Source organism: Delphinapterus leucas, chromosome 13 (genome assembly GCF_059928025.1).
Source record: "Delphinapterus leucas isolate spDelLeu-1000000601 "Yukka" chromosome 13, BTC_Dleu_Yukka2, whole genome shotgun sequence".
In the NCBI taxonomy this organism is placed as follows: domain Eukaryota; kingdom Metazoa; phylum Chordata; class Mammalia; order Artiodactyla; family Monodontidae; genus Delphinapterus; species Delphinapterus leucas.
The window spans coordinates 11,112,898-11,138,423 of NC_143141.1; the positions used below are offsets into that span (position 1 = coordinate 11,112,898).

At 44.0% G+C, this 25,526-nt stretch overlaps 1 protein-coding gene across 1 annotated transcript in view; it reads left to right on the plus strand.

The window, feature by feature from the left end:
- Positions 1-25,526, plus strand: part of ACOXL (acyl-CoA oxidase like) — a 372,543-nt gene that overhangs the window by 205,697 nt on the left and 141,320 nt on the right. The window contains 1 exon segment of the mRNA XM_089922788.1: positions 24,861-24,950. Within this exon segment, the coding sequence (XP_089778914.1) occupies positions 24,861-24,950 (90 nt within the window).

Here is a 25,526-nt window from a genome sequence, read left to right on the forward strand (position 1 = left end):
TATTGGATAGAAGTATGGGTTTGCACAAAGGAATGAAAAGCGCCAAAAATATCAATAGTAACTAAATGTGTCAATATATAAAATTTTTTTAGTATTTAAATCTCTTTAAACAAAAATCATAACAACATAGTGTGAGGTGTATAACTTATGTAAAAGTAAAAATGTATGATAGTAAGAACAGCAAGGCCAGAAGGGGAGAAAAAGAAGTGTGCTATTGTAAGGTTCTTGTACTGTAAATGAAGTGCTGCAGTATCACCTACCTGGAAGTAGACTGTGATAAGTTGCAGATTTATACTATAAATCCTAAAGCTTCTACTAAAATAATAAAACCAAAACTTGTAGCCAGGTAGCCCACCAAAGAGTTAAAATGGAATTATAACGGTACTAAGTTTATCCAAAAGAAGGCAGAAAAAGAGGAAATATGGGAGAATAAAGAGATTGTTCAAATAGAAAACAAACCTCCAGATGGCAGATGTAAACCTAACCATATTAATAAACACTTTAAATGCAAATACCCCAATTAAAAGGCAGAGATGATCAGGATGGAGGTTGGCTGGCAGGTCCAGACCCTTCTTTTCCTCCCAGACCCTCTGAGGTGATTCCCTGCCCTTTCCCTCTGTTGTGGAGCTGAGGGAAGTGCGGCGAGATGTGGCTCAATGATCCCAAACCTCCTTAGTGAGTCAGGGAGGGGCTGGAACGGGAGCTGGCGGGGGCAGCGCGTGTTCCTGGTGCAGCCGTGTACCTTTCCCGTGCTTACACTTGGTCCGGTCTGCGTTGTGGCTTCTAACCTCCGCGTGTAAGCGGAGAATCCACCGGCCTGGTTTGGACGTGTTGAAAACCCTTCACCTGCCTGGTGGGAACGCGGAGAACAGACTCTGCCGGCTCGGAGGAGTCACGTGACTCAGTTCCGCTGCTTCCTTTGCTTCCCACCTTCTTCCTTTAAGGATTGATGGGGTCTGGACTTCCCTAGTGGTGCAGTGGTTAAGAATCTGCCTGCCAATTCAGGGGACACGGGTCTGAGCCCTGGTTTGGGAAGATCCCACGTGCCGCGAGCAACTAAGCCTGTGCGCCACAACTACTGAGCCCGTGCACCACAACTACTGAAGCCCGGGCGCCTAGATCCCGTGCTCCGCAACAAGAGAAGCCGCGCAATGAGAACCCCGCACACCGCAACGAAGAGTAGCCCCTGCTCACCACAACTAGAGAAAACCGTGGGCAGCAATGAAGACCCAACACAGCCAAAAATAAATAAATAAATAAATTTATTTTTTTTTAAAAAAAGGATTGATGGGGTCAACCAAATTTTCAGGCTGTTGATATTTAACTGAACTTGCACATGGCCTCTTTTCTCCACATCCAAGCAAACCCAGATTGAATTTCCTACAATCGACTGAGTGAGGAGTGGGAAAGAGAACCCTGGATTCCATTTCTGATTCATGCCGGACCGTGTCATTGAGAGGGCATTCTGAGTGGTGCGGGGGCACCTCGTCACGGATGGGGTGGAATCTCAAGGTCAGGATGCTGTGACCTTGGGCCTTACCCCTGGGAGTCTCAGTTTCCTTCTCTCTTAAAGCCTAGCGCATGGTAGGCGCTCAGTAAATGCTTGACCCTCCTCTTCCTTCTTCCTGGATGTGATTCCAGTGAAGGGTCCCAACTCTCTCGCCTTCTCCTCTCCCCGTCCCCGACGCTGACACATTCTACCTGCCTGGGAGCTGCCTGCTTGGGGCTCTTCAGGGTGCAGCCTTGGACCCTGGAGGCAAGTCAGATTCTCAGCGAATGACTCCAAAGCATCAGCATCTACAGAGACAGGCCCGGGGCCAGCACAGGCCGCACGGTCCCCACCGCGGGCTGCCCCCGCAGCCCCGTAGAGCTGCAGCCCCGCTGCTGACCTTGGCCCTGCACAGCCAGATTCTTCACAGCGACCTTCTACAGTATCCCTTGGGCCTTGAGTGTTACCTGTACCTGGATGGCCTGGGGCTGTGCCGTCCAACACTGAAAGACGCCACCCCTGGGCTCACTGGGTCCTCAGAATCAGTCTCCACTGCAGGACTTTAGGCCCCCCTCCATTAGGGCCCCTCCGTGGGCGCCTTCTCACCTCCGCCCCCGGCTGCTCCGTTCCTCCTCAGTGTATCCCCGAATGCCACATGGGAGAGCAGAACTGGCCGAAGCAGCGTAAAGAAATACATGGACAAAATTGGAGCAAGATAAAGTCTTAGAAGCTATCTCTGACCCAGCATGATGATAAGGTTATCAGCAAACACACGTCGACTGCTCCTTTCATGTCAGACACGGAGCTGCTGTTTGCTGTTGGGAGATACAATCCAGCTGGACAATGACAGAATCATTATAATTTAAAGATTGCACAAGAGAGCACCGAAACAATTACAAGTGTTTATAAATTAAAGAAGAAAGAGCGGTGTGATGCTGAGCCCCGTGGTTATTCAGTAGACTTCTTCCCAAGACTGGATCCTCCGGGAGATGCACCACCACCTCGTTTATCTGGCATCAGCCATTTCTTGGAACACAGCCAAGGCCTGAAATAAGCAAAACAGAACTCTGAGAATCCCAAAGAGGTGACACGAAGTCCATGTGCTGAAGCTCAAGCCCTCACTCTACTCCTGAAGGAGCCTGTCCAGCCTCCGCTAGGAGCCTGCTTCTGCTGGTCGACTCTTACATGTGGTTCCTGGTTTCCTGCGGTGCTGCAGACTAGGAAGGATATGTGGTCTCCAAATGCAGACAGCTAGGAGTGCTGGTGACCACACAAGAGCCAGAAGAACCAGAAAAGCGAAACTCAAAAATCCAAGAGCTCAGGGGGGCAGTTCCCAATCCCAAGGAGGACTTGAAGCTCTTCTAGAAGGCAAAGTGGGCTCCAGACAAGGTGGGCTAAGTGCAGGGAGACAGGCAGGCAGGCAGGTACAAGAAGGACTGTCGTTCGAGGGCCTCCCTCCATCCTGGATGCTGCAGATTTGCTATTCCCTGGAATACAATAGATAGTGTTTGTTTAAAGGCTCAGCTCTTCACAGCAATCCCCTAGACATGTATCTCTCAAAACAGATCAGTAGGTCAGCCTAACATGGCAGATACCATTTTGCTCCCCATCCAATTTCATAAGGAGAAACAGAGCCAAGAAAAATCCTGGCTTGTGCCTGGACCATGTGTAGCTAGTGGTGCTGGTGGAGGATTCTAAGTCTGAGGGTCATGGGTCCAGCTGGCTAGGAATGCATATGTGGGCAGGGTAGGGGGAAATTAAGGCATAACACCAAGTAACTGGGTAGCAGGGTAGAAAGGGTTCAGCCCATACTCGGAAAGGATCCAGGGCCTGATCTGGCAAACCTCCTAAGAAGGGACTGGCTGAGGCCCAAGTGCTGACCTCAATAGAAGGGCCGTCTCAGTGGTTACTGTAACAGCTTAATCAGCCAGACCCTTTGCTCAGCTCCAGCCTGATTTTTCTAGGGCACCAACGAGTCTCTGACCAGCTCCCTCCCTTTCCATTTCATAGACCAAAGACCCCTTTCTCTGGACACACTGAGAGCCTTCAAGAAGAATCCCAATTCTGGGGCTCCAGATTAAGTCCTAGGCTCTGCTCATCTCTGCTGTCTCTTTCTGATTGTAGGGATTTAGAAAGACAGCACAGTAAAAAACACTTTATGATGGTTCGTTATTTCTCAATTTTGAAAGAATCTTGCTCCAAGATTAGAGGACTTGGCTCTAATTGTTCAAAAGAGGTTTCCACTCCTGACTCCCTGACATTCCTGAGTCCCTGCTAGGTAAAATGCCAGGACCTGTGTAGTTGTGGCCGCCTTTAATCCTCCAGCAGTCCTATGAGTGGGGATAATTGTCCACATGGGTGGAGGAATTAAGACCAGAGGTACATGCTATTTCTCCAGATCTAGTGAAAGTTGGGGACAGGGGTTCTAATTCAGTTTTTCTAAATCCTAGCCTTTTATCCCTAATTCTGGACCTTGCTTTTTTTCTGGGGGAGGGAGAGGATAACTTTGTTTCTGGCCCCTGGGTCCCATGATAATCAATGTTCTACACTTAGCCCTCATTTAACATTATCCACAATTTGTAAACAAGCCTCTGTGTTTTATTGTTAGCCTCTGGTCACTGGAAAAAAATCATCTCCTAGTGAGAACATCCACATGTCATATTTGTGAGTGTCTTGTGTTCACAGGTCTTATCTTGTCAAGCAAATTAGAGTTGGAGGTAGCAGGTAGTAAAACTGACCCTCATCACTGGTAAAGAAAAGAGAGATTACTAAAATGACCCAAGGACGATCCATTTTATTGGCAACATTCCTTTGAAGATCTCAGCCCAAACTTCTTAAGGGCGTAAAGAAGGCAATTATAAATTTTATATGCGATGGATAACATCCAGACATATGATGTGGATAGAGCTGGCATCCATCCTGGGCCAGTTTGCCAAATTTTGAATCTACTGTATTCTCATTTTGCCCTCCCTTGAGAGGGTTCATAACTCCTCAGAAGGATTCACTCTATCACATCAAGGAAATATGAATGGGGGAGAAAATGAAGCTTCACAAGTTGACTTCTGAATTTGTGATCATCTCAGTTAAGATTCTTTTGGATGCAAGTAAGAGAGACCCATTACAAACTTGCTCAAGTAAGAAAGGAGAATATATCTTAAGAGAGAGAGAGATGTGTTCTGGAATCCAGGTCTCATGGGGACCAGGAACTTGGAAGGAGTCTAGAGTAGAGGCAGTTCTGCTCTTGGTTTCTCCTTCCCTTGGGGGTATAGTCTCAGGCTTTGCTTTTCTGGTGTCTGTCCATTCTCCATGCACCTCTGCATATGTGGCTGCCCTTTGGCTGTGGAGTTTATAATATCTCCATGCTAGCTACTCTCTGAGATGGTGTCTCATAGATTCAGTGCTGAATCCCTGGCTCAGCTGGAGTTGGTGTCCTTCCCAACTCAGACATGTTTGGTTAGGGAATGGGGTCACAGATCATGAACATGCCTGCTGATGCCCCACGTGTACGGGTGGTAAGACAGTTCTCAGATAGTAGCTGAGCAGATGTCTGTTATAGTACATATGATAGCTTTTAAAATATTTCCTAACTAATCCTTTCAGGCTGGTGTATAGAAATGGAGTTGAATTTTTGTAGATGGATCTTATATCCAACGACCTTGTTAAGCTGTCATAACAATTCTGATAATCTGTTTGTGGTTCTTCTGCGTTTCCTATGATCATAATCATATTCCCTGTGAAAAGTGATAGCTTGTTTCTTCCTTTACAGTTATTGGCATTCATTTCTTTGTCATATCATTGAAGTGGCCAGAGCTTCCCATGCAATGCAATGGTTAGAGAAGTGGTTGATAACGGGCACCTGTATTTTATTCTTGACTTTAACGGGCATGTGCTTACTTTTTCACCGTTAAGGATGTTACTGGTGTGGCTGTTCTGCTGATACTCTTTATCATGGTAAGGCAGGTATGTTTTACCCTTAGTTTATGAAGAGGCTTTTGTGTGTTTGTGTGTACTCGTGTTTTTCGTTTGGTTTTAAAATTATGAATGGATCTAAATTGTATGGAATTATTTACATTCCTTTATTTCACTGAGATAATCACAACTTTTCCTCCTTTAATCTGTTTATGTGGTGAATTTACAATAACATATTTTCTAATGTTTAATAAATCTTGGGTTTAGGAATAAATACAACTTAGTCATGGTGTGTGTGTGTGTGTGTGTGTGTGTTTAATTCACTGTTGATTCTGTCTGCTGATACTCATTTAGGATTTTTCCATCTGTGATCATGAGAGAGGCTGTCCTGTGTTATTCCTTCCTAGTTCTGCCCTTGTCTAATTTGGATATCAAAGTTATAACACCCCCATTAAATGACTTGGGGAGGGAGTGTTGCTTTTTTTTCTGTTCTCTCAAAGAGTTTGTATAAAATGGAATGATCTGTTCCTTGCATATTTCATACAAATATCAGTAAAGCCATGTAGGTCTCATAGTTCCTTTCTTAGACATTTAAAATGATTGCTTCTCTTTCTTTAGTGGTTGTCTTCTATTTCTTCTTGAGTCTGTTTTGGTAATTTATATTTGCCTACTAATTTGTCCATTTCTTCTTCTTTTTAGAGTTTATTAGCATAAAGTTCATAATACCCTCTTATCTTTTTATCTCTACAGTATCTGTAGTTATGCTCCCTTTGCCACTCCTAATATTGTTTGTTTTCCCCGCCCCTTTATCTCTTGATCTGCTTTCTTTTTTTTTTTTCAAATAATAAACTTTTGGTTCTGTTGTTCCTCTCCAGATTATATCTGGGATTTCCATTTCATTGCTTTTTGTCTTCATTATTTATTTCCTCCTATTCTCTTTGTGTTTATTTGCTTTTTTGCTCTTGTTCTATTACCTTAACTTGCATGTTATCTCATTAATTTTTGCCACCTCTCCAATTCTATTATAAACATTTAAATATATAACTTTAGTTATATATTATATTAAATATTGTAACTTTAATTATGTATTATAACTTTAATAACATTTAAATTTATAACTTTTTGGTAAATACTGCTTTGGCTGATCAACCATGATTTGATATGTAAAAGTTTCTGTTTATCAATTCTAAGCATATGTTAACATCCATCATGACTTATTTGACCCATGAATTAGCTGAGTATGTTTTTTTTAATTTCCTAATGTCTAGTATTTAAAAATAATAATAGCCAAACTTTGTTGCATTCTTACTATGTGTCAGGCACCAGTCTTCACATTTTACATTGCTTAACTTATATAATCTTCACAACAACCTTACAAAGTAGGACTGTTATGACCCCAATATTACGTATGTGAAAAATGAGGCACAGAGAGTTTAAGCAATTTGCCCAAGATCACACAGATCCTGAGTTAACAGAACCAAGATTCAAACCCAGGCAGTTTGGCTACAAAGTATAACCACTGTACATACTGCCTTCTTTTTAGTGACTGTTCTTATTTTTGTTGTCATAATAAAAATAATTATTATGTTGGTGTTTTTACTTAATTCCATTGTAGTCAGAGAAAATGGCCAGTGTGATACAGATTTTTTTGAAATTTATTATCACCTACTTTGTGACCTAGAGCATGGACAGTTTCCATGTGAACTTCAAGATGCATTCTGTAATGAGCTGCAGGGTTTTAAATGTGACCAATAGATCAAGCTTATTAGTGGCATTATTCCAGTATTCCCTGTTCTTACTGAAGTTTTAGTCTGTCTGATTTATCAGTTATTGAGTGGACTAAAATCTCCCACTGTTGATGGTAGATTTGTCAGTGTCTCCTTGTGTTTCTATCAATTTTGATCTCACTCTTTTCAAGTCGTGTTAGTAGATGTTTACAAATTTAGAACTGTTCTATGTTCCTAGTGTACTGAATCTTCGGTCCTCCTGTAGTGACTCTCTTTAGCTCTAGTAATGTCTTAAAATGTATTTTGTCCAATATTAGTATAAGAACAAAAGCTTCCATTTAGTTGGTATTTGTTAGATCCTTTTACATTAGCGTGTGTTAGCATGTTGCATTTATGTTTCTTATCAATAACACTTACCTGGTTTTTATTTAATTTGTTCTGACAGCCTCATTTAAAAAAAATAAATTTATTTATTTATTTTATTTTTGGCTGAGTTGGGTCTTTGTTGCTGCACATGGGCTTTCTCTGGTTGTGGTGAGCAGGGCTACTCTTCGTTGTGGTGTGCAGACTTCTCATTGTGGTGGCGTCTCTTGTTACAGAGCATGGGCTGTAGGCACGTGGGCTTCAGTAGTTGTGACCTGCAGGCTCAGTAGTTGTGGCACGCAGGCTCTAGAGCGCAGGCTCAGTAGTTGGGGCGCACGGACTTAGTTGCTCCATGACATGTGGGATCTTCCTGGACCAGGGCTCGAACCCATGTTTTCTGCACTGGCAAGCGGATTCTTAACCAGTACGCCACCAGGGAAGTCCGACAACCTCATTTTTATCTGTGTAGTCTAGATATTTATTGTCATTGCTGATATATTTGTATTCATTTCTTCCATCTTATGCCTTGCTTTCTTTGGTTGTGTTTTATCTCTGCTTGTTTAGGCTTCACACTTTCTTTCAGATTTATTGTTTTTTTCCTCTTTCCATTATTCTCTCTTCCGCTTTTCATTCTATTATGTTCATTTTGTGGTCACTCTAGCAGTTGGAGTATGTACATTTAACATACAAAGTCTAAAATTAATTATTATTTTTCCATTCTCCCAACAATATGAGAGCTTTGATTGCTTTCCCTAATCACTAGCTCCACCTTCTACAGTATTATTGTCCATTACTTTAGTCCTACGGTTTTTAATCCCATGCATTATCCATCATATTTATTATTATATAGAATCAGGGTTTCTCTAGAACTACCACATTTACCAATTTCTTTGCTCACAATTCCTTCTTGCATCTCTTCATTTTCCTTGTTCATGGAGTACTTTCTTCAGAAGAGTGTGGTTCTGTGGCAGTAAACCTAATTTTTCTTTGTCTGAATGTGTCTTTATTTCATCCTCAGTCTTGAAAGGCTAAGTACTGTTAAGGATAGAATTCATGGTTGACAGTTATTTTCTCTCAGCACTTAAAGTTTTTACTATTACTCTTGATTCCCTTGGTGCTGAGGAATCAGTAATTGTCATTTTTCTCTCTGCTCCTTTTAAGATACTTTATTTTATTTTTGGTGACCTATGGTTTCACTATAATGTATCTAGGTATGATTTGTTTTTAATTTTTCCTATTTGGGGTCGTTTGGGATTGCTAAATACATGGACTTGTGTCACTTGACAATTTTGAAAAATTTTAGGCCATTGTTATTTTGAAGACTCTCTCTTCATGTTCTTATTTTATCTCCTTCTTGGTGCAGTAATCTAATATTAATATCTGTTACCTCTACAGTTCTGATTCTGTTGATTGTTATCTATCTCTTCTGATTGTCCTTTACTTTCCCTTGCTTTTTGTGATTTTTTTTTCTTGAGCCCATGAATTTTGGAACTTTGTCTTGGTAGTTCTTTCAGGCCAGAAAGGACCTGCATTTACCTCTGCCAGATGCCTGGGGACTTCAGCTCACTTTGAACTAGCTCCTCTGCTTGGAGCTTTCAGGGCGTCATATGGATTCTGGCCCCAGAGTCATAGGAATGCAGACCATGGTAAAAATTCTCAGCAGAGATGTTTCTTCCCCTCCACTCACAGCCAGAGCTGAGACTAGCAAATTTCCTCAATATCTTCTTAAGTGAGGGATGGCGTTTTCTCACTTGGCCCTTGGTAGGCATTGTTTTCCAGAGGACCACATTTATACCCATGTCTTTATATAACTTCTTACCTGGCCTCAACACCTGCTCCCCACTTTGGACTCATGCTCTGAGTTCGGCCTCTGAGTATTTCTCTTTACCACTTTGATATACATCAAAATGATTTTTCAAAAATATTCCATCAAGCATCTTTTCAATGGTTTCTACTGGAGACTTAGTTTCTGTTAAAGACTACCTCATCTGCCATAGTGCCAGTGACAGATGTCCCAAGCAAATCTGGCTTCCCCTCCTCCATGCTACTTAAACTGTTTTGGGCCAGTCAGCATTGATTCCCTGAGGCTCAGCCCAAAGGATCCTTCTGGGTCCTCACCTACCTGAGCTCCCAGGATCATTCATCGTGGTTGACCCCTCCCTCCTGGATGCACCCTTCTCCCAAGCTTTCAGGACACTATACTCTCAACTTTCGTTCTGCTTTTATGTCTTCTTAGTTTCCTCTGCCAGTTTTCCTCTGCCTGACCTCAGAATGTTGGCATTTTCCATATCATGAGCCTGGGTCCTCTCTTCCCTGTGTAGTTATGCACTTGGTAATTCTGTCCCTTCCACTGGTTTTGAAGACTTACATAGTGAGGACTCTATATCTCCATCCCAGACCTCTTTTTGCATCTGCAGAATCTTGTATCTCGCCTTCATTTTGGCCAGGCCACTTGGATGTCTCTCCGATTCTCACATCTAACATTTACAGATATGAACGTTTGATCTTTCCACACAAACATACTCCTCTGCCAAGATGCTCCGACTCGGTAAATACCACACCACACACCTGCCATTCATGTGGCCTGGACTTTCTCTTTCTCATGCACGCACCCAACCCCGTTCAACCCCTTCTCCCTCTGACTCCAGGCCACCCAGGTCTCCCATCTTAACCAACTAGTCCAGCCCCTTCTCTCTCACCTCCTGTGGGCTGTGATCACTCAGCAGCTAGAGCTGTCTTTTATTTATTTATTTATTTGGCTGCATTGGGTCTTCGTTGCTGTGCGTGGGCTTTTCTCTACTTGCGGCGAGCGGGGGCTACTCTTCGTTGCGGTGCGTGGGCTTCTCATTGCAGTGGCTTCTCTTGTTGCAGAGCACAGGCTCTAGGCACACGGGCTTCAGTAGTTGCGGCACGCGGGCTCAGTAGTTGTGGCACATGGGCTTTGTTGCTCTGCGGCATGTGGCATCTTCCCGGACCAGGGCTTGAACCTGTGTCCCCTGCATTGGCAGGCGGATTCTTAACCACTGCACCATGAGGGAAGTCCTAGAACTGTCTTTTAAAATCACAAGTCATCTTACTCCAAAGGTTAAAATTATCTTATGACTTTGCACCTTAACTAACATAAAATGAATCCCCCAAATGCCTTTTGAGGTCCCAAGTCACTTGATGCCTGTTTCCAACCTTACCTTTGGGCTGCTCTTCTGACTCATCACCTCCAACCCAGCCTTCTTTCCAGTCCTGAACATTCTGTGCTCCTTCTTGGCCACAGCGTGTTTGCACACACTGTCTCTCATCTGGATCACGCTGTCTCCATTTCTCTTCTTTACGGTTCCAAGTTAAGCCCTGAAAACTTTCTCTGGCATCTGGATTAGAAGAGGTCTTTCTTGTTTATTCTTTCCTCATGGAGCTCAGATCTTGTCTTTTCTGCACTTACCACAGATGTTTAAATTACCTGTTTTTTTGTTTGTTTGTTCGTTTTTTTGCGGTATGCAGGCCTCTCACTGTTGTGGCCTCTCCCGTTGCGGAGCACAGGCTCCAGACACGCAGGCTCAGCGGCCATGGTTCACGGGCCCAGCCGCTCCACGGCATGTGGGATCTTCCCGGACCGGGGCACGAACCCGTGTCCCGTGCATCGGCAGGCGGAGTCTCAACCACTGCGCCACCAGGGAAGCCCTAAATTACCTGTTTTATTTGTCTACCTGACCAATGCCTGTCTCTCTCCTGAGGACAGGACCGTGTCTGTGGTTCGCAGTGTGTGGCATAGTGCCTGCAAGGCGAGACCCTCAGTGTACATTTGGTTATGGGACCCACGAAAGAATTCCCTCCCACCCACTCCCCCCAGTTCATAAGCCCTGAGAGTGCAGGGTCACCCCAAAACACACAGGACAGGGCGGGACAACTTGTCATCACCTCCATCAGAACATCCATCACCAGCTGGGCTCCCAGAAGACCCCACCCCAATCACGGCTGTCACAGGGAAGGGTGCAGCGAGTCTCTCACACACCAACTGCCCATATATGTGGGGCTTTCCCCATTCAGGGTGGCAGAGAAACATCGGTGTAAAATTAATGCAACCCGAAGACCCAGTTCCTCCTGGCTGGTCTATTTTCCATTGACCCTCCTTTAACCAATAAGATAAGATTGATTTTTGTCTTTTTCTTCTTCAAATTAACAAAATTTACCCTCAATTTGTTTGGGGGGGGAAGAAAGCCTGTTTCTAATTTTTTCTGATACATTTATTAAACATAATCGTATAGTAAAAAAAATCAGAGATGTTAAAAACAGCAGGAACATATTAAACTTTCAGTGTACAAAGTTTTGAATCATAAAATATGTTTCATGGGGCCCTCACTGAAATGGGACACAACCTTAATGACATTCACAATTACTTGCTAAGAGGCCCGATGTAACCCAGAAGGCAGGGCTAGAGTAACACATCTAACTAGTGTGCTCTTTCCTCCCAGATTCTGGCCTGCATGTCCCCCGAGGATGCTGTTGGCTTGGGGAGCATGGAGTTTAGAGTTCCCTCTGTCTAGTCCACATTTCTTTTTTTTTTATTCAGAGTGAAGTAAGCTGATGGAAAATATTATTCACTTTTTGGGGGATGAAATCTCTTTCTTCCCTCACTCCCCTCTTTTGTCTCATCTCCCCAGCCCCCAACCTGAAATGTATAAGCAAAGGCCCCCACTCAGGAGTCCAAAGTGGAAGAGTAGAAAAATCATGGAAACAACCATTTCATTTTGTAATGAAAACCCAAGGTGCTAGGGAGTGCCTTGAGCGGATGGCTGAGAGAAGGATTTCCTAAGACTCCAAAGGATTTATTCACATTGGAGAAGCAGTTCACATTGATTTATCTCTGGTGGAGAGCAAGCAAGATTTGAGATAACACTGCACACACACAGACACACAGACACACTGCTCAGGCTGCCAAAACAAAGTACCTCAGGCCGAATGGCTTGAACAACAGAAATTTATTTTCTCACAATTCTGGAGGCTAGACGTCCGAACCAAGGCGTTGGCGGGTTGGTTTCTCCTGAGACCTCCCTGCTTGGCCTGTAGATGGCTGTCTTCTCTTCCATGTGTCCTCACACAGTCTTCCCTCTGTGTGCCTAATGTCCTCTTCTTACAAGGACAGCAGTCATTGTGGATTAGGACACACTCCAATGACTTCATGTAACCTTAATTACATTTTCACAGGTCTTGTCTCCAAATACAGTCACATCTGAGGTCCTGAAGGTTAGGACGTCAACATAGGAATTTGGGGGGACACAATTCAGCCCACAGCGCGCGCACACACACACACACACACACACACACACACACATGCCACACTCATGCACACACTCTCTGTCATATTCTTATAGGCCTCCCCAGAGTAAATCTTTAGTTTTAACTTGAAATACACTGGAGGCCAAAGTTGCCGAGAGCCATGTGTGATGCGCGGTCCTCCTGCCGAATGGGCCCCTTTGGCTTCCCAGTTAAAGCTGAGACAATCGTGAGGCTTGGAAACAGAATCCTAAGAGGGAGTGAGGGAGGCCTGTGGCTGGAAGATGGAGGAAAAATGCCCCGGGCAGGGGTAGGAGGAGAGAACAGGAAGTACAGCCCTGGTCATTTTTCTAGAGTACTTCAGACTCTTCTAGAAAGTACCACAGAAGGAGCAGTTCCCTTGGCATCCTAGGCACTGAGGAGGCCCTCCTCCTCCTGGGCAGAAGCAGGTCTCACAGGTGTTGGCTCTGGGAGAGATGTGCTTTGGGAGGGAGACAGTGTGATGCTGATACTGTCACGATGCCCTGAACAGTGGTCCCTGGCCTTCCCCTCCGCGCTGATGGGTCTTTTCCATCTATGGCAAGAAGAGACTGAGTCCAAATTCCTCACCTGGGATGGGCCTACCTGGGCCTTGGAGGGAGGCTCCAGGGAGGTGCCGGCTTGGAGGAGGTGAGGGCAGCAGCTTTGGCTCCAGAGAGGTGAGCGAGCGTTGACGGAGATGGCGGGGCCCTTGCCTGGGCTTTTCTACTCTGAATCTGGGGCCACAGCCCCGGTGTGTGCCGTGAACCCAAGTATGGCGGCCACTGTCTCCAGAACCCGGCTCTTCTCCCGGCTCCGGGGACCCCGTCAGGTGTCAAGTCTGTGACGAAGTGCTGCCTCTCCTTCGGGCTCACGTGGCCACTGCAGGGGCCACTCTCTGACGTCATCTCGGGCACCTCCTCAGTGTCCCTCCAAGTGCCGAGTCATTGTCCCCTGTGTCCTTCTCCCTCCACCCGCCCCCAGGACAGCTGCTTGCTGCTTGTCGCTGGGCCGGAAGGCTCCTTTCTTCCCCCCAACCTGTAAGGTCAGGCGGGCCGCAGCTGGGCTGATTCGAGGGTACCTGTACCCTCTGGGGGAGCTTGAGTCACCCCTTGTTTGAGCCCCACCAGGAGAGTCAGGGACGCTGACCGTTCAGACGACACCACTCAGCATCCAGGCCGGGAAACTGAGGCAAGGTTTACGTTAACCGTTTTGCAGCCCTTCTTCTCGAAGCTGCAGCTGTGTTATCCTTAACTGTGTTCCATCGACTTTCAGCAGCACCATACAGGAGGGCAGGTCCACATATGAACGGATCTACCCTGTCTCAAAGTCAGCCTCATCCACCCCCAGAGGTTTGAGCCGGGATCACCTGCGGCCTCGGGTAGCAGTTTCCCTGGGCCTCTGCTGCCCCCTTGTCCCTGCCCCCCCCTCATGCCAGCCCTGCTGCTACTTGATGCCCAGGTTGGACACTGAGATCCTGGCCCTTCTCTGCCCAGCCATGGGCTCTGTGTCCTATTCTGTCCCCATGGCCTTTGACCTTCGTGATCTCTATCAGAGCATGAGCAGCCTTGCCCCTCTGTCCACACAGGCTCCTGGGCTTTGCAGCTCCTGCCAGGATGGGGCTGGCAGAGGGATCCCGTATCTTTGTCTTCTGGTTTGTCTCTTCACCTCCCCGTCCACTTCCATGTCCCTCTGTCCAGACGCCTGTCTGCTTTATAGAGAAGAGCACAGGTGGGCAGTGGAGTTGGGTGGCTCGGGGTTCCAACCCCATTTCACCACCTACCCACGTTATCTCCCCCAGTTGGTTGCAGATACTATATTGTGCCCATATGGTGTGCCAGGTCTCATCTCCATGCTGGGGAAGCAGTGGTGAATGGGGCAAAGTCCGTGCCCTCACGGAGTGTACAGTCCGCAAGGGGCAAACAGGCAATAAATATATTTTTAAGGAGTAGATTCTAGCGTTCCTATTATATAATTATAATAGAATGAAAAGCTGTGATGGAAAATAGATTGCAGCGAGGAGACAGGGAGTGATGGTGGAGGGTGAGGGAGCTGTTTCAGACAGAAGGACCAGAGACAGCCTCCCTGTGGTCCAGACAGGCGTGGGGCGAGGGAGACAGCCACCCGGAGATCTGGGGAGAGTGTTCCAGACAGAGGGATCAGTGTTGCAAAACCTCAGGGAAGGCTGGAGCGGAGTGGGAAAACCTCAGGGACCCGCAGCTTCCTCATCCCTAAAACCAGGGTGCTGAGATGCTGTTGTGAAGGGTGGAAAAGATAGCTCCTGTGTAACACAGAACATAAAATCAGTCCTCAGCAATGGCCTTCACGGCTGTCCTTTCTCTCAGCTCATCCTGTGGTGCTGGTTTGTAAAGCCTTGTGAAGGTGCTGAGTGATGACCTGACATTGCAGGTGTCTCTGACCTCAGAACCCAGGACTGTCCCTCAATTCGCCACCCATACTTGCTGTGGGTGACTACGAGGTCAGCGTTCTTCCTCCTTCCCCAAATCCAGCCCTCTTACTTTCCTCTGGCTTCCTCCCCTGTTTCTGGCTTTCCTCACCCCCGACTCCCTCCTCAGTCTCCTCTATTTCTCCTATGCTGTCATATCTCTCCTCCCTCTGGAACACTCCATGGCTCCCTTTGCCCAGATCTGCTCTGTTGATTTCTGGGGCTCTCCCCACCTGCATCCCTGCAACATCTACCTCCATCCTTTTGATCCCCCATTCCCGACCAGCATTTTTCTCGGGGTCTTTCTTTCTCAGGCATCCTTTTATTTCCCACATCATGAGATTATGGATGACTTTTTCTTCTCTTTTCCTTTTTTCTGGTGGGTTTGTTTTTTATAGCGCTTATATATTGCTTTTAAGAATTCATTTTAAAAGTTCTTTTTTAATTAGAAAGTGTCACACACACACACACACACACACACACACACACTGCTTATACTCGTTTGTCCCCAAAGAGTTAGGGGCTCCACATTCAGAATTTAACTTCCTCAGGAAGATGAAAGCAAGTCCCCAGTCAGAAACTTCTCGACGTGGCGTGTCTTTCCCTAAACTGTCAGACACATTCATGCAGAACAAGGATGACCATGACTTTTTTGAACCTAATTAGTTTCTAAATGGGTCACCTCAGCTATGCCAAGGATTTAGACTTTTATGAGGATGGGCCTCTCCAACCTATTCTAAGGAAATTAGATCATAACTCTGCCCCTGGTAGTTTCAGGAGATTGGAGGCGATGCGTTGGCCTTGGCCACTGCCTCGCAAGTGGTTGGCCTTTCTGCTGCTTCATTTTTGTTGCCTGCAAGTTCTGTGAGGGCCGTGAGCCTTGATACCTGGGGTCTGACAGGGCCCTGGAGAGTCTGGAATCATCAGGATAACAGTCACACGGTTTTACTAAATTTTTAAATGAGGAGGGATGTTCAAAGCTGAGTTTCATCATCTAGAAGAGAAATAAATTATATTCCACGTGAAGAACTAACACGGGAACATAAAGCATCTTTACTTTCACAGGATTCCGGTGCCTGTTCTGTGCGGGATGGTGGGATTCTGGTGCTGATTCTGCTGCTTTTTTTTTTTTTTAACATCTTTATTGGAGTATAATTGCTTTACGATGGTGTGTTAGTTTCTGCTTTATAACAAAGTGAATCAGTTATACATATACATAAATCTCCATATCTCTTCCCTCCTGTGTCTCCCTCCCTTGCACCCTCCCTATCCCACCCCTCTAGGTGGTTACAAAGCACCGAGCTGATCTCCCTGTGCTATGCGGCTGCTTCCCACTAGCTGTCTATTTTACATGTGGTAGTGTATATAAGTCCATGCCACTCTGTCACTTTGTCCCAGCTTACCCATCCCCCCGCCGTGTCCTCAAGTCCATTCTCTAGTAGGTCTGCATCTTTATTCCCGTCTTGCCCCTAGGTTCTACATGACCATTTTTTTTTTTTAGATTCCATATATATGTGTTAGCATACGGTATTTGTTTTTCTCTTTCTGACTTACTTCTGTATGACAGACTCTAGGTCCATCCACCTCACTACAAATAACTCAATTTCGTTTCTTTTTATGGCTGTGTAATATTCCATTGCATATATGTGCCACATCTTCTTTATCCATTCATCTGTCGTGGACACTTAGGTTCCTTCCATGTCCTGGCTATTGTAAATAGAGCTGCAGTGAACATTGCGGTACATGACTCTTTTTGAATTATGGTTTTCTCAGGGTATATGCCCAGTAGTGGGGTTGCTGGGTCATATGGTAGTTCTATCTTTAGTTTTTTAAGGAACCTCCATACTGTTCTCCACAGTGGTTGTATCAATTTACATTCCCACCAAAGGTGCAACAGGGTTCCCTTTTTTCCACACCCTCTCCAGCATTTATTGTTTGTAGATTTTTTGATGATGGCCATTCTGACCGGTGTGAGATGATATCTCATTGTAGTTTTGATTTGCATTTCTCTAATGATTAATGATGTTGAGCATTCTTTCATGTGTTTGTTGGCAATCTGTATATCTTCCTGGGAGAAATGTCTATTTAGGTTTTCTGCCCATTTTTGGATTGGGTTGTTTTTTGATATTGAGCTGCATGAGCTGCTTGTAAATTTTGGAGTTTGTCCGTTCCTTCATTTGCAAATATTTTCTCCCATTCTGAGGGTTGTCTTTTCGTCTTGTTTATGGTTTCCTTTGCTGTGCAAAAGCCTTTAAGTTTCATTAGGTCCCATTTGTTTATTTTTCTTTTTATTTCCATTTCTCTAGGATGTGGGTCAAAGGATCTTGCTGTGGTTTATGTCATAGAGTGTTCTGCCTATGTTTTCTTCTAAGGGTTTGATAGTGTCTGGCCTTACATTTAGCTCTTTAATCCATTTTGAGTTTATTTTTGTGTACGCTGTTACGACTGTTCTAGTTTCATTCTTTTACATGTAGCTGTCCAGTTTTCCCAGCACCACTTATTGAAAGGCTGCCTTTTCTCCACTGTATATTCTTGCTTCCTTATCAAAGATAAGGTGACCATATGTGCGTGGAGTTATCTCTGGGCTTTCTATCCTGTTCCATTGATCTATCTTTCTGTTTTTGTGCCAGTACCATACTGTCTTGATTACTGTAGCTTTGTAGTATAGTCTGAAGTCAGGGAGCCTGATTCCTCCAGCTCCGTTTTTCTTTGTCAAGATTGCTTTGGCTATTCAAGGTCTTTTGTGTTTCCATACAAATTGTGAAATTTTTTGTTCTAGTTCTGTGAAAAATGCCATTGGTAGTTTGATAGGAATTGCATTGAATCTGTAGATTGCATTGGGTAATATAGTCATTTTCACAATGTTGATTCTTCCAATCCAAGAACACGATATATCTCTCCATCTATTTGTATCATCTTTAATTTCTTTCATCAGTGTCTTATAATTATCTTCATACAGGTCTTTTGTCTCCTTAGGTAGGTTTATTCCTAGGTATTTTATTCTTTTTGTTGCAATGGTAAATGGGAGTGTTTTCTTAATTTCACTTTCATATTTTTCATCATTAGTGTATAGAAATGCAAGAGATTTCTGTGCATTAATTTTGTATCCTGCTACTTTACCAAATTCATCGATTAGCTCTAGTAGTTTTCTGATAGCATCTTTAGGATTCTCTATGTATAGTATCATGTCATCTGCAAACCGTGACAGCTTTACTTCTTCTTTTCCGATTTGGATTCCTTTTATTTCTTTTTCCTTTCCGATTGCTGTGGCTAAACCTTCCAAAACTATGTTGAATAAGAGTGGTGAGAGTGGGCAACCTTGTCTTATTCCTGATCTTAGTGGAAATGGTTTCAGTTTTTCACCATTGAGGACGATGTTGGCTGTGGATTTGTCATATATGGTCTTTATTATGTTGAGGTAAGTTCCCTCTATGCCTACTTTCTGGACGGTTTTTATCATAAATGGGTGTTGAATTTTGTCAAAAGCTTTCTCTGCATCTACTGAGACGATCATATGGTTTTTCTCCTTCAAGTTGTTAATATGGTGTATCACATTGATCGATTTGCGTATATTGAAGAATCCTTGCATTCCTGGGATAAACCCCACTTGATCATGGTGTATGATCCTTTTAATGTGCTGTTGGATTCTGTTGGCTAGTATTTTGTTGAGGAGCGTTTGCATCTATGTTCACCACTGATATTGGCCTGTAGTTTTCTTTCTTTGTGACATGTTTGTCTGGTTTTGGTATCAGGGTGACGGTGGCCTCGTAGAATCAGTTTCGGAGTGTTCCTCCCTCTGCTATATTTTGGAAGAGTTTGAGAAGGATAGGTGTTAGCTTATCTCTAAATGTTTGATACAATTCGCCTGTGAAGCTATCTGGTTGTGGGCTTTTGTTTGCTGGAAGATTTTTAATCACAGTTTCAATTTCAGTGCCTGTGATTGGTCTGTTCATATTTTCTATTTCTTCCTGGTTCAGTCTCAGAAGGTTGTGCATTTCTAAGAATTTGTCCATTTCTTCCAGGGTGTCCATTTTATTGTCATAGAGTTGCTTGTAGTAATCTCTCAGGATCCTTTGTATTTCTGCAATGTCAGTCGTTACTTCTTCTTCATTTCTAATTCTATTGATTTGAGTCATCCCCCTTTTTTTCTTGACTAGTCTGGCTAATGTTTTATCAATTTTGTTTATCTTCTCAAAGAACCAGCTTTTAGTTTATTGATCTTTGCTATCGTTTCCTTCATTTCTTTTTCATTTATTTGTGATCTGATCTTTATGATTTCTTTCCTTCTGCTAACTTTGGGGTATTTTGTTCTCTTTGTCTAACTGCCTTAGGTGTAAGCTTAGGTTGTTTATTTGAGATGTTTCTTGTTTCTTAAGGTAGGATTGTATTGCTATAAACTTCCCTCTTAGAACTGCTTTTGCTGCATCCCATAGGTTTTGGGTTGTCATGTTTTCATTGTCATTTGTTTCCAGGTATTTTTTGATTTCCTCTTTGATTTCTTCAGTGATCTCTTGGTTATTAAGTAGTGTATCGTTTAGCCTCCATGTGTTTTGGATTTTTTGCGGACCTTTTCCTGTAATTGATATCTAGTCTCATAGCATTGTGGTCTGAAAAGATACGTGGTACAATTTCAATTTTCTTAAATTTAAGAAGGCTTGATTTGTGACCCAAGATATGATCTGTCCTGGAGAATGTTCCATGAGCACTTGAGAAGAAAATGTATTCTGTTGTTTTTGGATGGAATATCCTTTAAATATCAAGTAAGTCCATCTTTTTTAATGTATCATTTAAAGCTTGTGTTTCCTTATTTATTTTCACTTTGGATGTTCTGTCCATTGGTGAAAGTGGGGTGTTAAAGTCCCCTACTATGATTGTGTTACTGTCAATTTCCCCTTTTATGGCTGTTAGTATTTGCCTTATATATTGAGTTGCTCCTATGTTGGGTGAATAAATATTTACAATTGTTACATTTTCTTCTTGGATCAATCCCTTGATCTTTACATAGTGTCCTTCTTTGTCTCTTGTAATAGTCTTTATTTTAAAATGTATTTTGTCTGGTATGAGAATTGCTACTCCAGCTTTCTTTTGATTTCCATTTGCATGGAGTATCTTTTTCCATCTGTTCACTTTCAGTCTGTATGTGTCCCTAGGTCTGAAGTGGGTCTCTTGTAGACAGCGTATATACGGGTCTTGCTTTTGTATCCTTTCAGCCAGTCTGTGTCTTTTGGTTGGAGCATTGAATCCACTTACATGTAAGGTAATATCAATATGTATGTTCCTATTACCATTTTCTTAATTGTTTTGGGTTTGTTATTGTAGGTCTTTTTCTTCTCTTGTGTTTCCTGCCTAGAGAAGTTCCTTTAGCATTTGTTGTAAAGCTGGTTTGGTGGTGCTGAATTCTCTTGGCTTTTGCTTGTCTGTAAAGTTTTTAATTTCTCCGTCAAATCTCAATGAGATCCTTGCTGGGTAGAGTAATCTTGGTTGTAGGTTTTTCCCCTTCATCAGTTTAAATATGTCTTGCCACTCCCTTCTGGCTTGCACAGTTTCTCCTGAAAGATCAGCTGTTAACCTTATGGGGATTCCCTTGTGTGTTATTTGCTGTTTTTCCTTTGCTGCTTTTAATGTTTTTTCTTTGTATTTAATTTTTGATAGTTTGATTAATATGTGTCTTGGCGTGTTTCTCCTTGGATTTATCCGGTATGGGACTCTCTGTGTTTCCTGGACTTGATTAACTATTTCCTTTCCCATATTAGGGACGTTTTCAACTATAATCTCTTCAAATATTTTCTCAGTCCCTTTCTTTTTCTCTTCTTCTTCTGGGACCCCTGTAATTCAAATGTTGACGCAGTTAATGTTGTCCCAGAGGTCTCTGAGACTGTCCTCAATTCTTTTCATTCTTTTTTCTTTATTCTGCTCTGCAGTAGTTATTTCCACTATTTTATCTTCCAGGTCACTTATCCGTTCTTCTGCCTCCGTTATTCTGCTATTGATCCCTTCTAGAGTATTTTTAATTTCATTTATTGTGTTGTTCATCTTTGCTTGTTTCATCTTTAGTTCTTCTAGGTCCTTGTTAAATGTTTCTTGCAATTTCTGTGTTCTATCTACAAGATTTTGGATCATCTTTACTATCATTATTCTGAATTCTTTTTCAGGTAGACTGCCTATTTCCTCCTCATTTGTTAGGTCTGGTGGGTTTTTATCTTGCTCCTTCATCTGCTGTGTGTTTTTCTGTCTTCTCATTTTGCTTATCTTACTGTGTTTGGGGTCTCCTTTTTGCAGGCTGCAAGTTCGTAGTTCCCGTTGTTTTTGGTGTCTGTCCCCAGTGGCTAAAGTTGGTTCAGTGGGTTGTGTAGGCTTCCTGGTGGAGGGGACTAGTGCCTTTGTTCTGGTGAATGAGGCTGGGTCTTGTTTTTCTGGTGGGCAGGTCCATGTCTGGTGGTGTGTTTTGGGGTGTCTGTGGACTTATTATGATTTTGGGCAGCCTCTCTGCTAATGGGTGGGGTTGTGTTCCTGTCTTGCTAGTTTTTTGGCATAGGGTGTCCAGCACTGTAGCTTGCTGGTCATTGAGTGAAGCTGGGTGTTGGTGTTGAGATGGAGATCACTTGGAGATTTTTGCCATTTGATATTACGTGGAGCTGGGAGGTCTCTTGTGGACCAGTGTCCTGAAGTTGGCTCTCCCACCTCAGAGGCACAGCACTGACTCCTGGGTGTAGCACCAAGAGCCTTTCATCCACACAGCTCAGAATAAAAGGGAGAAAAAGGAAGGAAGGAAGAAAGGAAGGAAGGAAGGAAGGAAGGAAAGAAAGAAAAGAAAAGAAAGAAAGAAAATAAAAGAATAAAATAAAGTAAGTTAAAATAAAATAAAGTTATTAAAATAAAAAAATAATTATTAAGAAAAAAAAATTTTTTTAAAGTAAAAAAAAAAAAAAACCAAAAAACGGACGGATAGAACCCTAGGACAGATGGTGGAAGCAAAGCTATACAGACAAAATCTCACACAGAAGCACACACACTCACAGAAAGAGAAAAAGCGAAAAAAATAAATATATCATATCCCCCAAAGTCCACCTCCTCAATTTGGGATGATTCGTTGTCTATTCAGGTATTCCACAGATGCAGGTACATCAGGTTGATTGTGGAGATTTAATCCGCTGCTCCTGAGGCTGCTGGGAGAGATTTCCCTTTCTCTTCTTTGTTTGCACAGCTCCCGGGGTTCAGCTTTGGATTTGGCCCCGCCTCTGCGTGTAGGTCGCTTGAGGGCGTCTGTTTTTCGCTCAGACAGGACAGGGTTAAAGGAGCAGCTGTTTCGGGGACTCTGGCTCACTCAGGCCGGGGGGGAGGGAGGGGCATGGAGTGCAGGGCGGGCCTGCGGCGGCAGAGGCTGGCGTGACGTTGCACCAGCCTGAGGTGCGCCGTGCGTTTTCCCAGGGAAGTTTTCCCTGGATCTCGGGATCCTGGCAGTGGCGGGCTGCACAGGCTCCCGGGAGGGGAGGTGTGGAGAGTGACCTGTGGTGGCACACAGGCTTCTTGGTGGCGGCAGCAGCAGCCTTAGCGTCTCATGCCCGTCTCTGGGGTCCACGCTTTTAGCCGCGGCTCACGCCCGTCTCTGGAGCTCCTTTAAGCGGTGCTCTTAATCCCCTCTCCTCGCGCACCCCGAAACAATCGTCTGTTGCCTCTTCGGCAGCTCCAGACTTTCCCGGACTCCTTCCTGGCCAGCTGTGGCGCACTAACCCCTTCAGGCTGTGTTCACACCTCCAGTCCTCTCCCTGGGATCTGACCTCCGACCTTCGAAGCCTGAGCCTCAGCTCGCAGCCCCGCCCGCCCCGGCTGGTGAGCAGACAAGCCTCTTGGGCTGGTGAGTGCCGGTTGGCACCGATCCTCTGTGCAGGAATCTCCCCGCTTTGCCCTCCGCACCCCTGTGGCTGCGCTCTCCTCCACGGCGCCGAAGCTTTCCCCCTTCGCCTCCCACAGTCTCCTTCCGCGAAGGGGCTTCCTAGTGTGTGGAAACCTTTCCTCCTTCACGGCTCCCTCCCACTGGTGCAGGTCCCGACCCTATTCTTTTGTCTCTGTTTATTCTTTTTTCTTTTGCCCTACCCAGGTACATGGGGAGTTTCTTGCCTTTTGGGAGGTCCAAGGTCTTCTAACAGCGTTCAGTAGGTGTTCTGTAGGAGCTGTTTCACGTGTAGATTATTTCTGATGTGTTTGTGGGGAGGAAGGTGATCTCCATGTCTTACTTCTCCGCCATTTTGAAGCTCTTCCACTCTGCTGCTTTTTGAGTGAGTCATTGCTTGGGTTATTTTAAATCCCTGATGGCCTGGTTTCCAGGGCAGGGTGTGAACAGTTCAAAAATGTCAGAACAACAGAGAACCTGTTTCTCCCTCTCTTGCTGGAAGAGACCAGAGCAAAATGATCAAGGAAAAAGTACTTTATTTCTTCAAAATTATTATTTTGAGCCTTTAGCAGGTGTGCTTCTTATATATAACAGCTTCTTCCCAAGTCTGAGGTGGTAGGTCTCATGTTCATCTTTTCCGTACCAGAACTTGAGGGGTTATTCAAAAACATTCCAACATAGCCCTTGAGCCTTGCTCTCTTCATCTGTAAAATGGGGTAACACCTACCTCACAGGGCTATTGAGGGGAGGAAAAGGATTAAGTGAAATAATAAAACGAAGTCTGGGTCAAGCACCCAGCTCAGTATCTGGCTCGTGGCAGATACTCGATAAATGGTAGAATGCTGATGGTGAAAGTGAGTCAGCTACTCCCTTGCAGGGGAAACACTCTGGGGCCTGATCACAGTCAGAACCTGATCTCATGTGGTTTGCCCGGGAATGAGGGGGTTTACCCTGTGGTTATGATGGGGGAGGGGAGGCAAGGCTGAACTTCTCCAGGCTGGAAATGCCACCAATTTCTGTTTCCATAAATATAATCAGTTTACCTTTATGAAAGTTATGAAGGATTCCTGAGGGTTTGTGAAGATGCCTTTGCTTCTGTAAACTAACACCGTGCAGAGGGCCTGCCCGGACTGCCGTGATGCAGAGGCGGACCAGGGGAAGCAGCGGGGCATCAGAGGATGTTTCCGGGACAGGAAAGCAGGGATGCTCACAGGACTTCAGGCTCTGCAGGCAGTGGGAACCCGGAGTGCCCACTTCTGTGACTCAAGTGGCCGTTTTCAGAAATGAAGGAGGTACCCCAAGGATAATGGGTACCTTGAGGTTGGAGTATACGGCTGCCCACGGGAGCACCGTGTGTGACCCTCCCTGGCCCATGTGGCTTGAAAATCCCAACAGGGGCTGAATCTTGTCATTCCTAGACAGAGCCAAAGTGCTAAGTGCACATACTCCTGGGAGAAGGGACGAGAAAGAGAAAAAATTAGCATAATTTGTTGAAATATTTTGCAAAAATGTGACATGACTGTTTTCAAATGTTTTTACTACCAACAAAGGCCATACCCTCAAATAATATTTATGGACCAAAAGCTCATGGGATGGGTCAAAATTCTTAGAATGGCTATTCTGGGTAGGAGAACTAGAGTTATTTTCTTTTTTTTCAGTTGTGTGTATTTAATTTCAAAGAAAATGTTAGTCCTTTATAATGATGGGACTGCAAATTTAAAATCTGCTTCTTTTCTTTTTTTTTTGCAATAGGGTTACATGATGGAAAACCGAATCTCAGGCTTAAAATGTGACACAGATATGTTTGTAACTTTTGAAGATGACAGTGTTGTAATGCTGCAGGTAAGATTTGGTAAATATTTATTCTTTTTAAACAGCATAATTTTCAAGATCAAGAGTTATCCAGAAATCTGAAATGCTTTATATGTTTTATCTTCGTCTGATGTCTTCACTTAATTGGCAGGTGTTTTTCCCTTAAGCACTTGATTTTTGCAGTAGTTGAATTGAAGGGGTGTTAATTAATTTATTTCCTAGCTGATCTTTGATGCTGAACTATATCTTCTTGGCTTAAGAAAACTAATTCTTGTACATATGGAGTCATATAGATTCTACTGGGAAGGCTATTCCCAAAGAGTTTGTAAGGTCCAATTTAAAATACATAGAGTGAATGAAAATGAAAACATAACATATCAAAAAATGTTGGATGCAGATAAAGCAATGCTTAGAGGGAAATTTATAGCATTAAATGCTTACTTTAGAAAAGAGAATATGTCTCAAATCAAAAATTTTGTTCCCACCTCCAGAAAATAAAAAAGTGGAGCAAAATAAGCATAAACCAAGCATAAAAAAGAGACTAACAAAGAAAAGAGCACAAATCAATGAAATTGAAAAAGGTGGAAAATCCATGAAACAGAAAGC